At 38.1% G+C, this 14,974-nt stretch overlaps 1 protein-coding gene across 1 annotated transcript in view; it reads right to left on the minus strand.

Annotated features, from left to right (window-relative positions):
* fgf12a (fibroblast growth factor 12a) overlaps window positions 1-9,269 on the minus strand; it is a 47,488-nt gene extending 38,219 nt beyond the window's left edge. Inside the window, exon 1 of the mRNA XM_088085432.1 lies at window positions 9,011-9,269. Coding sequence (XP_087941558.1) covers window positions 9,011-9,029 — 19 coding nt within the window. The 5' untranslated portion in view covers window positions 9,030-9,269. The remainder of the gene's footprint in view (window positions 1-9,010) is intronic.
* Between the last annotated feature and the right edge of the window lie 5,705 nt (window positions 9,270-14,974).

The raw sequence follows: 14,974 nt of genomic DNA on the forward strand, positions 1-14,974 counted from the left end.
TGTCTAATTTGAGAAACAATCGGTTTGAGTAATTTTCTAAGAAAGAAAAAGGAAAAATTCTCTACTTCCAGCATCTTAAATGTGAATATTTACTGGTTTCTTTACTCCTTTTTGACAGTAAACTGAATATCTTTGCAGTGTGGACAAAACAAGACATTTGAGAACATCATCTTAGACTTTGGGAAACACTGATTGACATTTTTCACAATTTACTGACTTTTTATGGACCAAACAACTAATTGAGAAAATAATCAACAGATTAATCCACAATGAAAGTAATTGTTAGTTGTGGCCCTAATTTTTGATGTGCTTTAAAAAAAAAAGTAAAATCTAAATTTGTAAAGTACCTAAAGCTGTCTGAAAAGTAGAGTATTTCCACTGAATTTTAGTGCAGTAGAAGTATGAAGTAGAATGAAAATGGAAATACAGCTTCGAAGTACTTTTACATTATTTGATTAGGTACTTCAAAGTTGTACTTTTAAAATACACGTCATTATATATAGTTGAAAAGACATATAATTTTGTACTTAACTTCTTAGGTATTCTACACTGTTTTATTTTGTTCCTGCTATATAACTGTCGTAAGTCAAAAATAAATTAAGTCAAGCACTTTTCAAAATAAAAGTTAGAAAGTGCTTTATAATTTAAAAAAAAAGAAAAGAAAAGAAAACAGGCATGCAAGGCAGAATAACATGTACAAGAACATCAAAATTGAATTTAAACAACAATAACAGATTTTTATTTCACGAAAAACACTTGAATGAATGATCATTCATAGTTACCATGTGGAAGTAATAAACAGGTTTGATCTCAAGGTGTTTTATAAAATATACTTTTAGGACTGGATGGAAACAGCAATAAGACAATAGTTTTAGCCTCAGAAAAAAACAAACAAACAATAGAATGTTACACATAGAAACTGTAGTGCTAAACTAGGCTAAAGAAGACATTTGTAATAATGTACGGAGATACAGCAACTTAAATATGCCTACAAACATGTAATTCCAAATATAGTTTGCAAATGTTGATTTAAATTAATTTTAATGTATTGTAAAGAATTTGTTCTGTTTACTGATCCAAAAGCCAAAAACTGGAAGTCTTACTGTGAAATTTGGCCCAGGATGATGAGAGTTCATTGAGTTGTCATGAAAGCAAAACTATGTGCAGCTTTCTACTCTAGGGGGAGCCATTACATAAAGCACTCATATTAAAATAATATGCAGAGAAACTGAAATTTGAGCATGAAGCAGTGAGAGGAGGAGAGAAAATAAGACAAAGTAGCAACACTTGTCTTTAAAGTATTCAGAATCACTAAAACACAAATGTTTGGATTTGCTGTGTGTGGAGACATTGCTGTTTTTGAGGCTGAAAAATATCAACCTCTACTGCAGCATTAATTCCACACACTGCTGCATTTTAAGTATTTTAAGCTGTATCAATTATTTTCTTGCGCTCATGTAACCTTGCACCACAAGGGCAACAAATATGGCACCGACTACCTTGGGAACATGCCCTCATGATGTGTAATATATACAATGTACATAAAAGGACGTTTTAGGTCAGCAAAATGCTTCAACAACAGCATCCATGCAAATAAGGAAAGGTCAGAGAGGAGTAAAGAGAGAATGGGTGGAGGGAGGAGGGAGGGAGGGAGCTGGCATCAGACCCAGAGTCACAGATATGGTGATGGTGCTGTATATTCAGCTCCCACTATACTGTCCCACTGCAGAGAGGGAACGAGCATGAGGAGGAAGAGGCAGCACAGAGGGCACAGGAAGGAGCTTGAATGCAATAAAATAGAGCAAAACTAAAATTTATGACCAAAAAATATTGTAAATGTGGATGCGAGTCAACCCTGTCATATCGATAAAAAGATAGAATAATTAGTTGAAGTCAGTTGCCTCAGCCAGTAGTTTCTTAAAACCAAATCAGATGCAAACAGATACATTTATACCTTTAAAGAAAAGCTTAAAGGGACACTTCATCTACAAATTAAAAAAATAAATATTAAATAATTTTCATCTTACCTATAGTGCTATTAACAGAAATCATGATCTAGTTATTCAAGATAATCCACAAACCTTGTATGAGCAGTCTCATACAGAGTATTTTCTTTTTTCCAACTGTATCACAGCACAGGGGGAAGTGTGCATACCCATAGATGAGAGGCTCTTTCTCCTGACAGTGCAAAATGTAAACATTAATGGCGTCCTCCTCGGCTGAGCTGTAATGTTAGTTAGCTTAGTGGTGCTAGGTGAGCTAACAATTGATGCACACTTCTCGTTGCACCGGGATAGATTTAGCAGGCGTGGTTTGGGCAGAAAGAAAATAGTTCTTACATGAAACTGCTCAGGTTTCACAGGTCTGTGGATTATCTTGAGCAACTCATACCAAAACAATCTAGACTGATAAATAACACTACAGGCAAGAGGAAAAATATGCATTTTAATTAGGGGGTTAACTGTTCCTTTAAGATGCAGATACTGGTAGAGGGTAAGTACGATTTGTTCATTTTTCTATTGCCACTAAATGAAATAAGATGATTATCAAATAAGGATGCATCTGTGGGATTTTATCAATATACCACACAATGCACTAACCAAACGGTTATAGCACTGTTCTCTCTTTCTCTGGTAACCCTACATAATCATTTTAGTTTCCTTTATACTGTAGATACATTATATTTATACTGTAGATACATTATATTGTCTGATGTATAATATTTACTAAGAATAAGAATTTTACTGACCATTTTGTGACCGATGTTCAATTCACGATCACCCCCCAGCAGTACATTTTTACCAGTAGTGTCTGCAGGTATTTTGTATTTCTTTCAGGCATACAGCCCCGGCAACCTTCGCACACTGGATATTTTTGCCTAAAGGCTTTCTGCCAGAAGTGCTTTCTCGTAGAAATATATTCATCGTAACCCAAACCACATTTTTTTCCTTAATTTTAATCAAGAAATCCCTTTCTTGTCCCAACTGCAGATATATGGTAGGACAGAATGCATGTAGAGTAGCCCAAGAGGCAAAACCCAGTGCGGAACCAGTCACTCTCATTAACCTTATTGCTTTGAGCACAAATAACAAGGTGACTCAGGTGAGACAACGTTTTTATCAGCTCTTCTCTGTTCTTATCTGACAATTGTGGCAGAGCAGTCAGAGGACAGCGTTCAGAGAAATTTTAGTTAGAAAATGGAAAAAAAATGACATTTCTGCCCATCCCCATTTAATCTTATGCCCTTGTGAGTATACTTTTAGTTGTAAAATTCCCCTTCCAATCACATATTTCTCTTAGTTTCTACAGTTTGACTGTCTTCATTCTCCCTGCATATGTCGTAATTTTACCTTGTCTAAGAAAAGACGTGTCCTGTATGTATTTGAGCAAACTCAGATCTGTGTGTGATGACACTGTGGAAAGATGTGAGACAAGCCAGCTCTCATTTCACCTCCCTATATACTGTATGTCAACAGGAGTGAGGTTAAAATGTTCACCTTGTAAGGTGATAGCAGCTTTGACTGGAACTGCAATTGAAATGTATCATGCAGGAATACATTGTGATTAAAAGAAGAAAAGGAGATCTAGATTGGTTTCCAGATCGATTCATATGGGGAATAAAAGTTGCGTGCTTTAAGTTCAGTAGTTTTTTTTTTTAAATCTGTTTCGCAGTAAATAGCTTGGTTATTTGTTTCTGCAGTAGGAAGCAAAACTATTTGACCTTTTTTTTTTTACTTTTATAACTATTCAACCCAACAAATGCTTTGATGGGTCCATCATTATAAATTCATGCTGTGCAGCCAAGCATTGATCAAACATCATTACACAGATATGTGTATAAAAACAATGCACAACACATCTAGAATTTTCCATTAGATTTTCCATACAGTGCAGCCATCCAAACTGCATTTTATATTTTATATTTCACTCAGATTGACATAGCGTCAATAAAGTATTAAAACAGGCAGATACACTATATATAATATAGTACGGTGAGAGCTGCCCACAGCAGGGCATGCTGAATGAGAAAAACAGATAATTACAAAACATACAAAAAAGCCACTTACTCATTTAAAACCTGATGTATAAGAGCCATATTGTGCAAAATACATGGACACCAAATATTTGGGTCTTAAGTTTTGTTTTGTTTTTTTTTGGTTTTTTTTTACAATTTTACAGCACCATGCTAGTGTTACTATCGCATTTGTTATTGTAAACAAGCAGAGCATAAGTCTACATATTACCTTGCACCAATATATTTGACAGAAACACGTATGCATCATTATCATCGCACTGTCAGGAGCACAAGCCTCACGTTCATGAGTAGATGCATGCTTTCTTCTGTGCAGTAGGTCGGTGTAGTTTTATCAAAACAAGGAGGAGTGCCATATAGTCTCGTTATATTTGAGAGAAGGCAGACGTCTTTATCTCTATATATCTCTAACATGTGGCTTAAACCAAAACAATCTAGACTGATAAACAGTAGTTAAGAGGAAGAATATGTATTTTTGATTTTGGGATGAACTGTCTCTTAACAACATCCAAACTTACATAACATGTTTATTGACATCTGTAACACTAAATTCCATAAGTATTGGTTTTAATGTTCAACCATAACAGCCTACTGTATGCAGAGAAGAAAAAAATTGGTAGACACCAGTAACAAACCACACACTGTGTGTTGCACAACAGCACTGGGTTACTGCTGATGATAACTACCATTTGCTGAAGTATCAGGGAGCATTCTCATATTCTGCAAAGCTAAAGCAACGTCTGCAATGCTAAATTCAGCAAAACTGTTAATGGTTGCATTAAGTAAAGCTGCCAAAAATCTCTTCCAAAATGACAAGTGTGCAAACTTGAGGTTAGTGGCTCCATTTGAATACAACAACAAAGCAACAAGATACTTGTCACAGATAACACTTCTCATGAAAACAGGAGGATACTATATTGTGGTTTTGGGGTTTTTTTCAGTGCGCCTGCTGTGTAGTCTGGTGTATTAACGAAAGAGAGAGTAAGAAAGAGGGAAAAAGACAGAGGACCCATAACCAAGACTGCAAATATGTGGGGAAATCAGGGGTGAAGAGGTTGCTGTTGTGAGCATGATAGAGAAAGAGGGGATTTAAAAGATGGGAGTGGAGGGGGGGTTGAGAGGTGTGAGACGAGAATCAGCAGCAGCACTAGACGGCTGTGTGTGCATGTTTGCGGGGGTTTTCCACCTTTCTTAAAGCAGATTGCAGAAGAAGACATCTGGGTATTACCCCCAGCTTTTATTATGTGTTGTAATTTAATGAAACACAAACTAATTAAGTAAGAAATATGCACCATGTAAGCACATTAACAGCATCACTTTAGATCAAGCTTTTGACATGGCTTCAACATCATATCATAACACAGGACCCTCCTTAAGGCCCTTATTATGTCAACTGATGCATTAGTGTTGCACAATGCTGCGTCCAGTTTACCTCACCTGAGGCGTCACACCTGAGGCGTCACACCTGAGGCGTCACACCTGAGTAGACAGCGTACCAGTACAAGTCAGAAAAACAAAATGTTATCAATATTAGTTCTAGCCAAGTTAGCCATTGCCAGCAATAACTATAGATAGCAACGCATTGCACTGTTTTGGGCAGACAAACACTGCAGCAACATTTCCACAGAAAGAAGTTGGACAGTGCTGTAACTGTTTTAGTGAGACACAAATAAGACACAAGTGCTAATAAACTACAAAACTACTACAGCTTTCACTACTGTTGATGTGTGGAGCAGTCATATTGGATGTTGAGGTCAGGGTTAATAGGTGATTTAAGGGATGCAGCGACTGTGAATTTCTTGGCTAACATAACAATTTGGCCAATAGCCTATACTTATGTTTTTGTTATTATTTATAATTATTTGTGCCAGAAAGACCAAGCAATCCCAACTATTTAGAAAAAAACTTAACTATTTAAAAAAAATTTTATTACACTACTTTTTTTCTTTATTGTACTGCTTTTGAAAGAGCAAAAATTCAGTCATACACATTTATAGAAGAACCTTTAAATAAAAAACAAACATTTTAATAAGTCCTTCAAAAGCCTTTTTACAATATATAATATGTCATAATCCCATCTCTATCTTATATTGCTGTGAAAACATCAAAAAATCTCCTCTAAACAACTGTATTGTACTTAACCTTCGTCCAATACTCATTTTTACTGAATGGAGCTTAAACACATCATAATGTAAGTCAGTGCAACCTCTGTTAGCGAATGTTAACAAGCTCTCCTTCTGCTGATGTCAACACAGATTTGCCATCTAGCATTATCACAGAAACAACTGTGAGTTTACTACGTCCTTTGGTTCTGAAGGCGTCCCGGGACAGAACTCTATTTGTCCGAAAAATGTTTTCTTTTGTGCACTGACAACGGCACACCAATAGTTTCAAGCCCTTTTTTTTTAGCCTGCACAAAAATTATGTGACACAACAGAAAAACATCGGCTCCTGCCATTATTGATTGCCACCTCATTTGCCAATAAATCGATGGCAATCAGCAAGGTGCATATGGGGCGATACCGATGTGTGGCTGATAAATCAGTGCATTCCTTTGACTTTCCAAGTCAGATATACAACTTCAGGGTGAAATTTCCTGTGGAAATTCCAATTTCTTGGGAAAAATTCTGACTTCCCAGTGCATACGGAAAGCACCATAATGTCATATTCCCAAACGTAATTAGAGTAGATGAATAAAAGAGGAGAAAAAACTGTTATCAAATTGCAGCACAGTGGACCTGTGTTTTTGGGGTCAAAGAGCAAACTCTCTAGCTCTGCCAGCTGGTAACCCTGCCTGTAGATCAGATTAGAAAAACAGTAAGCTAGTTTGATCACAGTGACAAATAAGGGGTCTTTTAAATCCCCCATGATTGAGGCTTGTGTGGGGGGTATTATGCCTTTGTGGGGCTGCTCCAAAGCTTTAGTATAGTCTCTGCTTTTAATCAAATGTTCCCCCTCCTTTGCACCTTTCACAACAAATCTTGAGATGTACTATATATGTTTTTAATGGCCTTTGGTTTCTGAGTGGGTTTAATTTTTTAGTATTTTATAATCTTTTATTTCCGTATTTGATCAGTACAGTTTTACTTTAAATGTGTGAGCATTTGATATTGTCTTATAATTTCTATTGCCATTTATTTTTTTAGCATATTGTTATTTAAATTTTAACTACTTTTTGTGTGCCTTTCCCTTTAACTTGTACAGTATTTGGTCAACTGCAGTTGTCTTTAAATGCGCTATATAAATAAACTTGATTTGATTTAAAGAGACAACATGCTGCCACTTTTACACAAACAAACAAGCATTGCAAGACAGCATTAGTGTAGCTGTAGAGCCTGCCACACCACTGAGCGATGCACCTAAAACTGGTGAAATAAAACAGGAAATAGTAAATAAATAAACCCACTGTCATCACACGTGAGCCAGAGAGACACAAACACTGAGTTAGAATCACAAAACAGTGTAAACTTGGTCTAAAGGAAGATACCTCATACTGTAAGGTCAGACTGCATTACGATAGTATTGTTTTTTTATTGAGATATCAGCCCTTATTCAACTGATTTGTATGGTTATGTTTGCCCTGAAGTTATTTACATGTTAAATGTTTCCGCAGTTTAAGTGCACATGTGGCATAAAAACGTTCCAGTGAATGGATTCAATGACCCATAAAGTCAAACCAGAGAACATAATTCTGAATGAATCATAAATCTGCTGTACTTTCTGCCCCTCCCAAAATACAATACAAGGATGCAAATACTGTGCAGTGGTAGCAAGTATTCACAGCAATAGAGGATAGACATTTTGCATGACAGTAAAGCATAAAGCATTTCTCATTTGTGGCAGTGAACACCCTCATTTTCCCTGTGTGGCATCAATAAATGAGGCCATAAACTGTGCGGATCCCAAAGTGGATTTAAGAAGGGTGAGTCAGGTTTACAGCCCTGAGGGTGGAGGTGAGCCCTCCTGTAGTTACCTCATCATAGGCTACTGTATACTCATGACTCTTATATTTTACATTGCTGCAGCATTTCACTGTTATTTCACAGTTAAACAGATCAGGGTGACCATGAGCAAGAAGGGTACCCTACTTAAACAAGGGCATTCTGTCCCTTCTCCCAAAAATATTTTACGAAGGGAATGTGCCTGTTTTTGTGCTTTAACCTCATGCATCATTAAATGCAAAGCACTGCCAACACAACCCCAAAATTTTAGAGTGAGTTAAAGCTTCATATAGTTTCCCGTGCAGCAGACTCTAGCTCTAAATAACAGCTTTTATAGCCCATTACTGGCAGAGTTGAAAAGCTTTGTCAACAACACGCATGCTGATCGTTGAGGCCACACCGCCGCCGCTGCACGGGGAACAGCAGCACATTCATCTCACCGGGAAAAAAAAGTGGAGAGCCAGCACTTTTTGTCTAAATCAGCTGACAGCCCTGATAGAGTAAAGGAAAGCTCCGACAGGGAGACTAAAGCCGTTTACCATCCGCAGCACTGGCTGTGAAAACACTGTAATGCAGGCCTAATATTTGCACAAGTTGCATTTTAGATATAGTTCAATACATTGCAATTAATAATGCTGATACATCTTAATTATAGCCCTTTGCAGGAAATCTGTAAGGTGCTTATCACAGAGAGCAAAGTAGACGAGGCGGAAGAAGCAGCTATGATGCCGGGATACAGCAGCAGCAGCAGCATCGCGCTGCAGCATTGGAGCATGTGCTGATCTGAGGCTCGTTAACGCACACACAGCATCATGCGCATCCTCCGCCTCAACTTCCAGCCCAGGCTGTCAAAGTGCATCCCTACTTTATTACATGTGGTGTCCCGCTGCAGAATTAATATCAAAGTTACCCCTTTTTTGTTTTCCGCAGTCTGTGTTCTACACAAATAAGCAATGCCACGTCCCCAAAACAACTAAACACCACACCAAAATGAGCTCATAACTTATTCATATACAAGCACGTGGAAGTTTCTTACCGGCGTTTTTATCACCCATGTCCCCTTGCGCTGCTGAAGTTGATTATACAGTGCCGACGTAGGCTGGAGGAATGCGCGTGGAGTTGGTGCGCGCTCGGTTCTTCAGTTGGGACAGCCGAGCAGAGAGGGAGGCAAGTTGCTTGTTTCAAGTAATAAAATTGCAAAATGAGCTCCCTCTGGGACTTTCCTTGAAATGCACGATAGCGACAGCGGATGCAGAGCTCCTAAGTAAGCTCGTGCTTACCCCTTCGTGTTTGCAAGAGTTTCTGAGTAAGGTGGACTGAGGACTCAGGTAAAGAGGGAGGGAGGGCCGGGACTTTGTGTGTGTGTGTGTGTGCGTGTGTGTGTGTGTGTGTTTTTTGCAGGGGAGCAGAGGGTGTGCATTGTGTGTTGATGCAGGAGCACAGTAAGTGTTTTTGTCAGGAGCTGTTTTTCTTTTCTTCACTGTTGCACTAAAACACTGTATTAGATATTAATTTTCTTACAAAACCAGCATGCTTATAATTTGTACTGTTCTTTACTGATAAAAATGTTCAGTTTTATAGATAAACTCTGATCAGTGCTGTTTTTCTGTTTACAATTTATTCATTTTAAATGCGGTCAGATTTTTTAGGTGGGTGCTGTTAAAACATTTAAAACTACCAATAAAAACATATTTGCACATATACACATATATACTGTACATATGATTGAATATATGATTGAATGAAGACCATCTGGTGTTTTTCCTCCTCTTTTCCCTTTTTTGGAGGGGCAACAGCAGTGCACTGTATGGTGCCTTTATGGGTGGTTTGAGGGGGTTACAGTTATTAACTTGTTATTAAATGGGCCCAAAGGTAAAATTATGACCATAATATTGATAAGCTTCAACATTATTGGTTCTTTTTTATCAGTATCTTTTTAAGATTTTGGTGTAATTCATTGTCATATTGCAGCCTCTCCCCCTGCTGTCTAGTCTTTGTTGGGGCTGACCTCCTCATAAAGACACACACACACACACACACACACACAAACATAATGCAACACAAAGTGAAGTCTCAAAACAGTGCAGCAGAGAGGCCCCGGTGGAGAGGAAGTCTAAATAACTCAAACATTACTGCAGTTGATGATAACGATGCTCATTACTGTAAGTGCAACAAAATGTTTTGGGTTCTTTTTTAAATGTAGTAATGAATAAGAATCGACAACAGTATTGATACCATATCTAAGTACTGAGCCAATAAGGACTAATAATTAAATCTTAACAATACTCATACCTGGCCACGGGGGGCAGCTTTTCCAAAAAAAAAAAAAAAAATTTGGGGGACCCAAACAGCTGCCTGGTTTTCCCTTTACTGATGGTACTCCCCTGCTTGTGAGACACCACACATTTATACAGTTGGATTTCAGAGTTTATGACCTTCATGCTAACAAAGTCATAAGTTACTCATAAACATGTAGCCTACTGTATAATACTGGAAAATGTAGAAAAATGTACTCCTTTTTTCATAAATCCACCAAGCACCAGCGCACTTTTTCATATATTTGTTATTTTGAGCCATTCTATGCTAAGTTAATAATGAATAATTCCTGTTCCAGCCTTCAGTGATGAGCTCCGTCCTCGCACACCTGCTGACCACATACTGTACTGTACCATGTGGCTTTACCGTTCTGCAAAGGCAGATGATATTTTGCAGAGACATCAATATTTAATGAATGAATCACAGATCAATAGTCGTGTCCTGAACATCTGATTCTTTATTGTGCCTGTTATTTGATTATACTGCAGTACAATTCTGACAGATATTGTGTACAGTATATACAAAGTCTGCACTGTGCTTTCAGAATAAGCTAGATGTTCACTTGTAATGGGTTTGTTCAAAAAGCTCTTGAGGAAGTGTTGTGTAATCAAATCAGTGTGAACTGCCAGGGCAGATTTGTAGACAAAAGTACAGTGTGTGCTGCTCTCAAATTTATTCAAGTGCCCTGCTCCTTTTGTAATGTTTTTTTAACCCTAAATTTAAAAACATAAACCAACCAAACAACTACAGCAAACCTTTGCACATACACACATTTTTTTGAAATCCTCAAACCAGTTTGAATCATGAGAGGTTGATGCCGCCTTACTGTGCGCGTCGTCTGCCTTCTGTGGTATTTGGGGTAAAATAAACATCAAGACTTTGCAGTGGTGGAGTTGTCTGAAATCCCACTCAGCGTCCTCTTCAAACAGTTTAAAGTGATAGTTTGGATTTTTGATGTGGGGTTGTTTGGGGTACTCATCTGTAGTCATGACATGCATTAGATGTCAGAAAGCACACTCCCAGTTTGGAGATGCAGACTGGAGTGCGACATGGAAGCTAAGTAATGTACTGCTGTTGGTCTACCGCTGCTTCAGTCACATAGTTAGTTTGTGTTATTGCATGATTTTGGTGATCTCAAACTAAAACTGATCGAGGTAGCAGTAGACCAGCAACTCCAGTGTCAGGCAATGTTACGTCACTGTTTTCCTCAATGGAGTCTGGCTTTGAAGAGAACGATATAACTGCTTCATTTTCTTGTTGGAAATTACTGTCTGACATTAAGGTAGAGCAGTGAAAATATTTTCAATATAGCATACACTTAAACTGATTTTTTTAGGCATCAAAAATATGTTTTAGCGTTATTTCCACTGCACAGAAATATGTGTTTTTAATGGAATGGGAAAGTTTACAATTGGCATTCACATCGAAGTCAAATGACTTCAGTAGTCACAGGTATTTATTGCCTCTGTCTCCGATCGGCATTGATGGAGATATAACACCCAGGTGAATCTGTTAATTTTAGCTCCTTAGATGCAATGATATGTCACCAATAAATACTGTCCATTTCCTCCTAAGCAGTGCTAAAACATGAATCCAAATGAGTCTGTACTGAGTCTGAAAGGCAGACTGAATAAGTAAGAGATGTACAAAAAAAAGTAACCACCGATAAGTTATCACAAACCTATGTCCATGCTGTTTTCCTTACTGTTGACCTGTTCTCCGGCCTCTCTGTGATGTTGAACCAACACATGAAAAAATTCACACATACGCACAAAAAGGCATACTTGTTTGCTGCAGCGCAGTGTACACAGCTTTGCTCTACTGGCAATGAGAAAGGAGTCAAATTTTGGTGGAAAAAGGGGTATTTGTTGCTGACACCTTGACAGCAATAGTTGGCTTAGCTTCCATGTCACTACTCCAAATAATACTGTATGTGATATACTGTCTATGGATATGTACCCCATACAACCTCTCTCAAAAAAATCTGTAATTTCCCTTTAATAGTGTTAATCAGCTGCGGACAGCTTCTCAAAGCACACCACAATCCCACACTGACCACCGAGTCTCAAAATCTATGCAGAAAAAAAAACAGAAAACAAGTCACAGAGCGGTATTATCTAACGGCCCATTGATCAGTGTCTTCGAAAGCTCACCGTCAGCATTCCGATGGGACGCTATGATAACAGCTAGAGTTTCCTCTGATGGTATAAAAAGAACATGCTGCTGGTATAAGATGTTTCAAGCCTTTAGGCTGAAATAGAAACCTCAAGGCCAAATGACATTCCGCATCATGCGTCTGCCTTTGGATCCAAATCCCAAAACAAACACAGGAGCCAGACGTCAGAGTTGCCTTATTATTCACTCTATGTGGACAAAGTTGTAGTTAGATGAATGAGTGTCTATATGAAAGACAAGTTCTGATTTCAGCCACTTCCTGTCACATGACCGAGGCCTTGCTTGCCCCGTTGCCGACACAGGCGAATCCTGGCTGGCGTCGCTTCACAGCAAATCAATGAGGACCTGAAAGAGGACACCTCTGCTGGGGGAAAAAATGCACTGCATTGATCTGAAAGGAACCTATAGTCCTCTACAGATTCAGGGGGAGATGAATGTGAGGATGGTGTCTGCATAGCAGGGCTGCAGTAGCTCTTTCACCAAAATCCAAACTGCTTTTACCTAATTTAACTTCTGCGGCCGCTCAAATATTTATGATTCTCACCCTTTTTTCGTCCACACTCCTCCCTTTGGCCTCCCTACCTCAATCCGTCCTGTGCTCACTCCTATCACTGTCATCCCTCCCTCCTCTGCTCTCTTCATCCGACCTCCTCCTCTTCCTCCCCTCCCACATCTCCCTGTCCTCCGCTGCCCCAGACTTGCACCCATAGGATATCATCTGACTTGGCAGTGTGTCCTTGGGTCCATACAGTGGCAAAGGCATATTGCTCTTCTTTCCTTGCACACTGTCTCTTTGCCCTGAAACCTCTGCACTTAACTGTATAATCGTCCCACAGAAGTGAAGTTGTATTATTATGTCCCCACAGGCTGCATTGTCCGCTTCTGTTAAGATTAATTACCTAGCTACTCCCAAACTTCTTTTATTATTTTCTAGCTCTTTGTTACATCATTTCTTTGTGCAGTATTGTCCATGGCTAAAGCAGCCCAGCAAGTCAAGTGCAGATATTGCATTGGAGGAGAGCCCTAGTTACTCTGCAGACACTGCAGTGCAGCCTTCTCACTGTAATTTCTACCTTCTTCACCTATTTCTGGAGTCACTGGCAAGCTTGTGAGGAGTTTGTGGAACTTGTCCAGATGCCAATAGCAACACCAAGAGCCATCAATACTGTTTAGTCCAAGGCTTCTACTTCTTTCTCTCTTCATGAAAACAAATTTCAGCGTGCTCACCAGTTTTTTAATAAGAAGAAAAAGAAGGCTCATTTATTATATATATTTTTGATGCATGTATTTATTCATTATAAAAGGTACCATGAGATATATTGAACATTAAAGACATTTTTCCCCTTTTTTGTCCATCCCCCCACAGTCACTAATAAAATCTCCAGAATTACAAGGGGGAGTCAAGTCAGTGATAAAACTGCAAAATGACTGCACTGTTAAATATTTGTAGAAATGTATGTTTTGAGATGTACTGACCAACATTTCGACATTGTGAGGAACATGTCATTTATTTTGTTTTTTACAGCAGTCACACTTGATCCATCTTCAGTGCTGTAATAGGTATTTAGATCCTTTACTTAAGTATCAATAGAACAGTGTAAAAATATCCTTTCTCAAGTAAAAGTCTTTCCTTCAAAATGTTACTGAAGTAAAAGTGTTAAAAATAAAAATGTGCTCAAAGTATAATGTAAAAGTAATCATCCTGTAGAGCTTTCCCCTTCAGAGTGTGTCATTTCATCACATTATTGGACTAGTATTACTGAGATGTTGCTGTGTGATTTTAGCTGCTCTGCTCTCATATGGTTTGGTAGGTTAATCTAATGGTGCCCAACCTTTTTTCTCAAGGGACTCCTTTGAATAAATTTATGACCCCTGACTAAATTATACATTTTATGGATATTTCATTTTATATTCAGTGCACATCAACAACAATGGTACAGGACAACTGATAAACTGCACCATTAACCCAAATAGGGAACACAATAACTGCAGGAAGTTTTTGTAAAACAATTTGGATGCATTTTGAACTGATTATTTAGGAGTTTTCCTGATATTTTTCTAAACGTTTTTTTTTTTTTTTTTTTTTTTTACATTTCTCTGTATTATGAGCTTTTAATTTTTTTTAAACAATCATACCTACTATATAGACTCTTTTTTGACAAATCCTGTATTTTCTTCTCCCTATTCTCCGGTTAGCAGGCTCTGTGAATATAGCTCATGTTCGGGTCTTTACTGTGCCCTTATCCTGTGAGGTTTTTTTTGTTTTATCTTTAATGTGGAGGTTCATGCACACCTTTATCAGCTTGTGGACAGGTGCATAAGAGGAAATTGTCCATAGGTGTAAAATAGAATTCCATCACACAGTAACTTGAAATTAACTTAATTAACTTAAACACACATTTCAGTTTCATTTATTTTTCTTCACTAAAAGAAGTTTTCTAAACGGAATCAGTGATCTTTAATTTTATTACTTGGGCTACACAATTGTGCTGTTCCTTCTGTGTCAAAA

This window comes from Plectropomus leopardus, chromosome 12 (assembly GCF_026936395.1).
Source record: "Plectropomus leopardus strain MGB_pleo_1.0 chromosome 12, ASM2693639v1, whole genome shotgun sequence".
NCBI lineage: Eukaryota > Metazoa > Chordata > Actinopteri > Perciformes > Serranidae > Plectropomus > Plectropomus leopardus.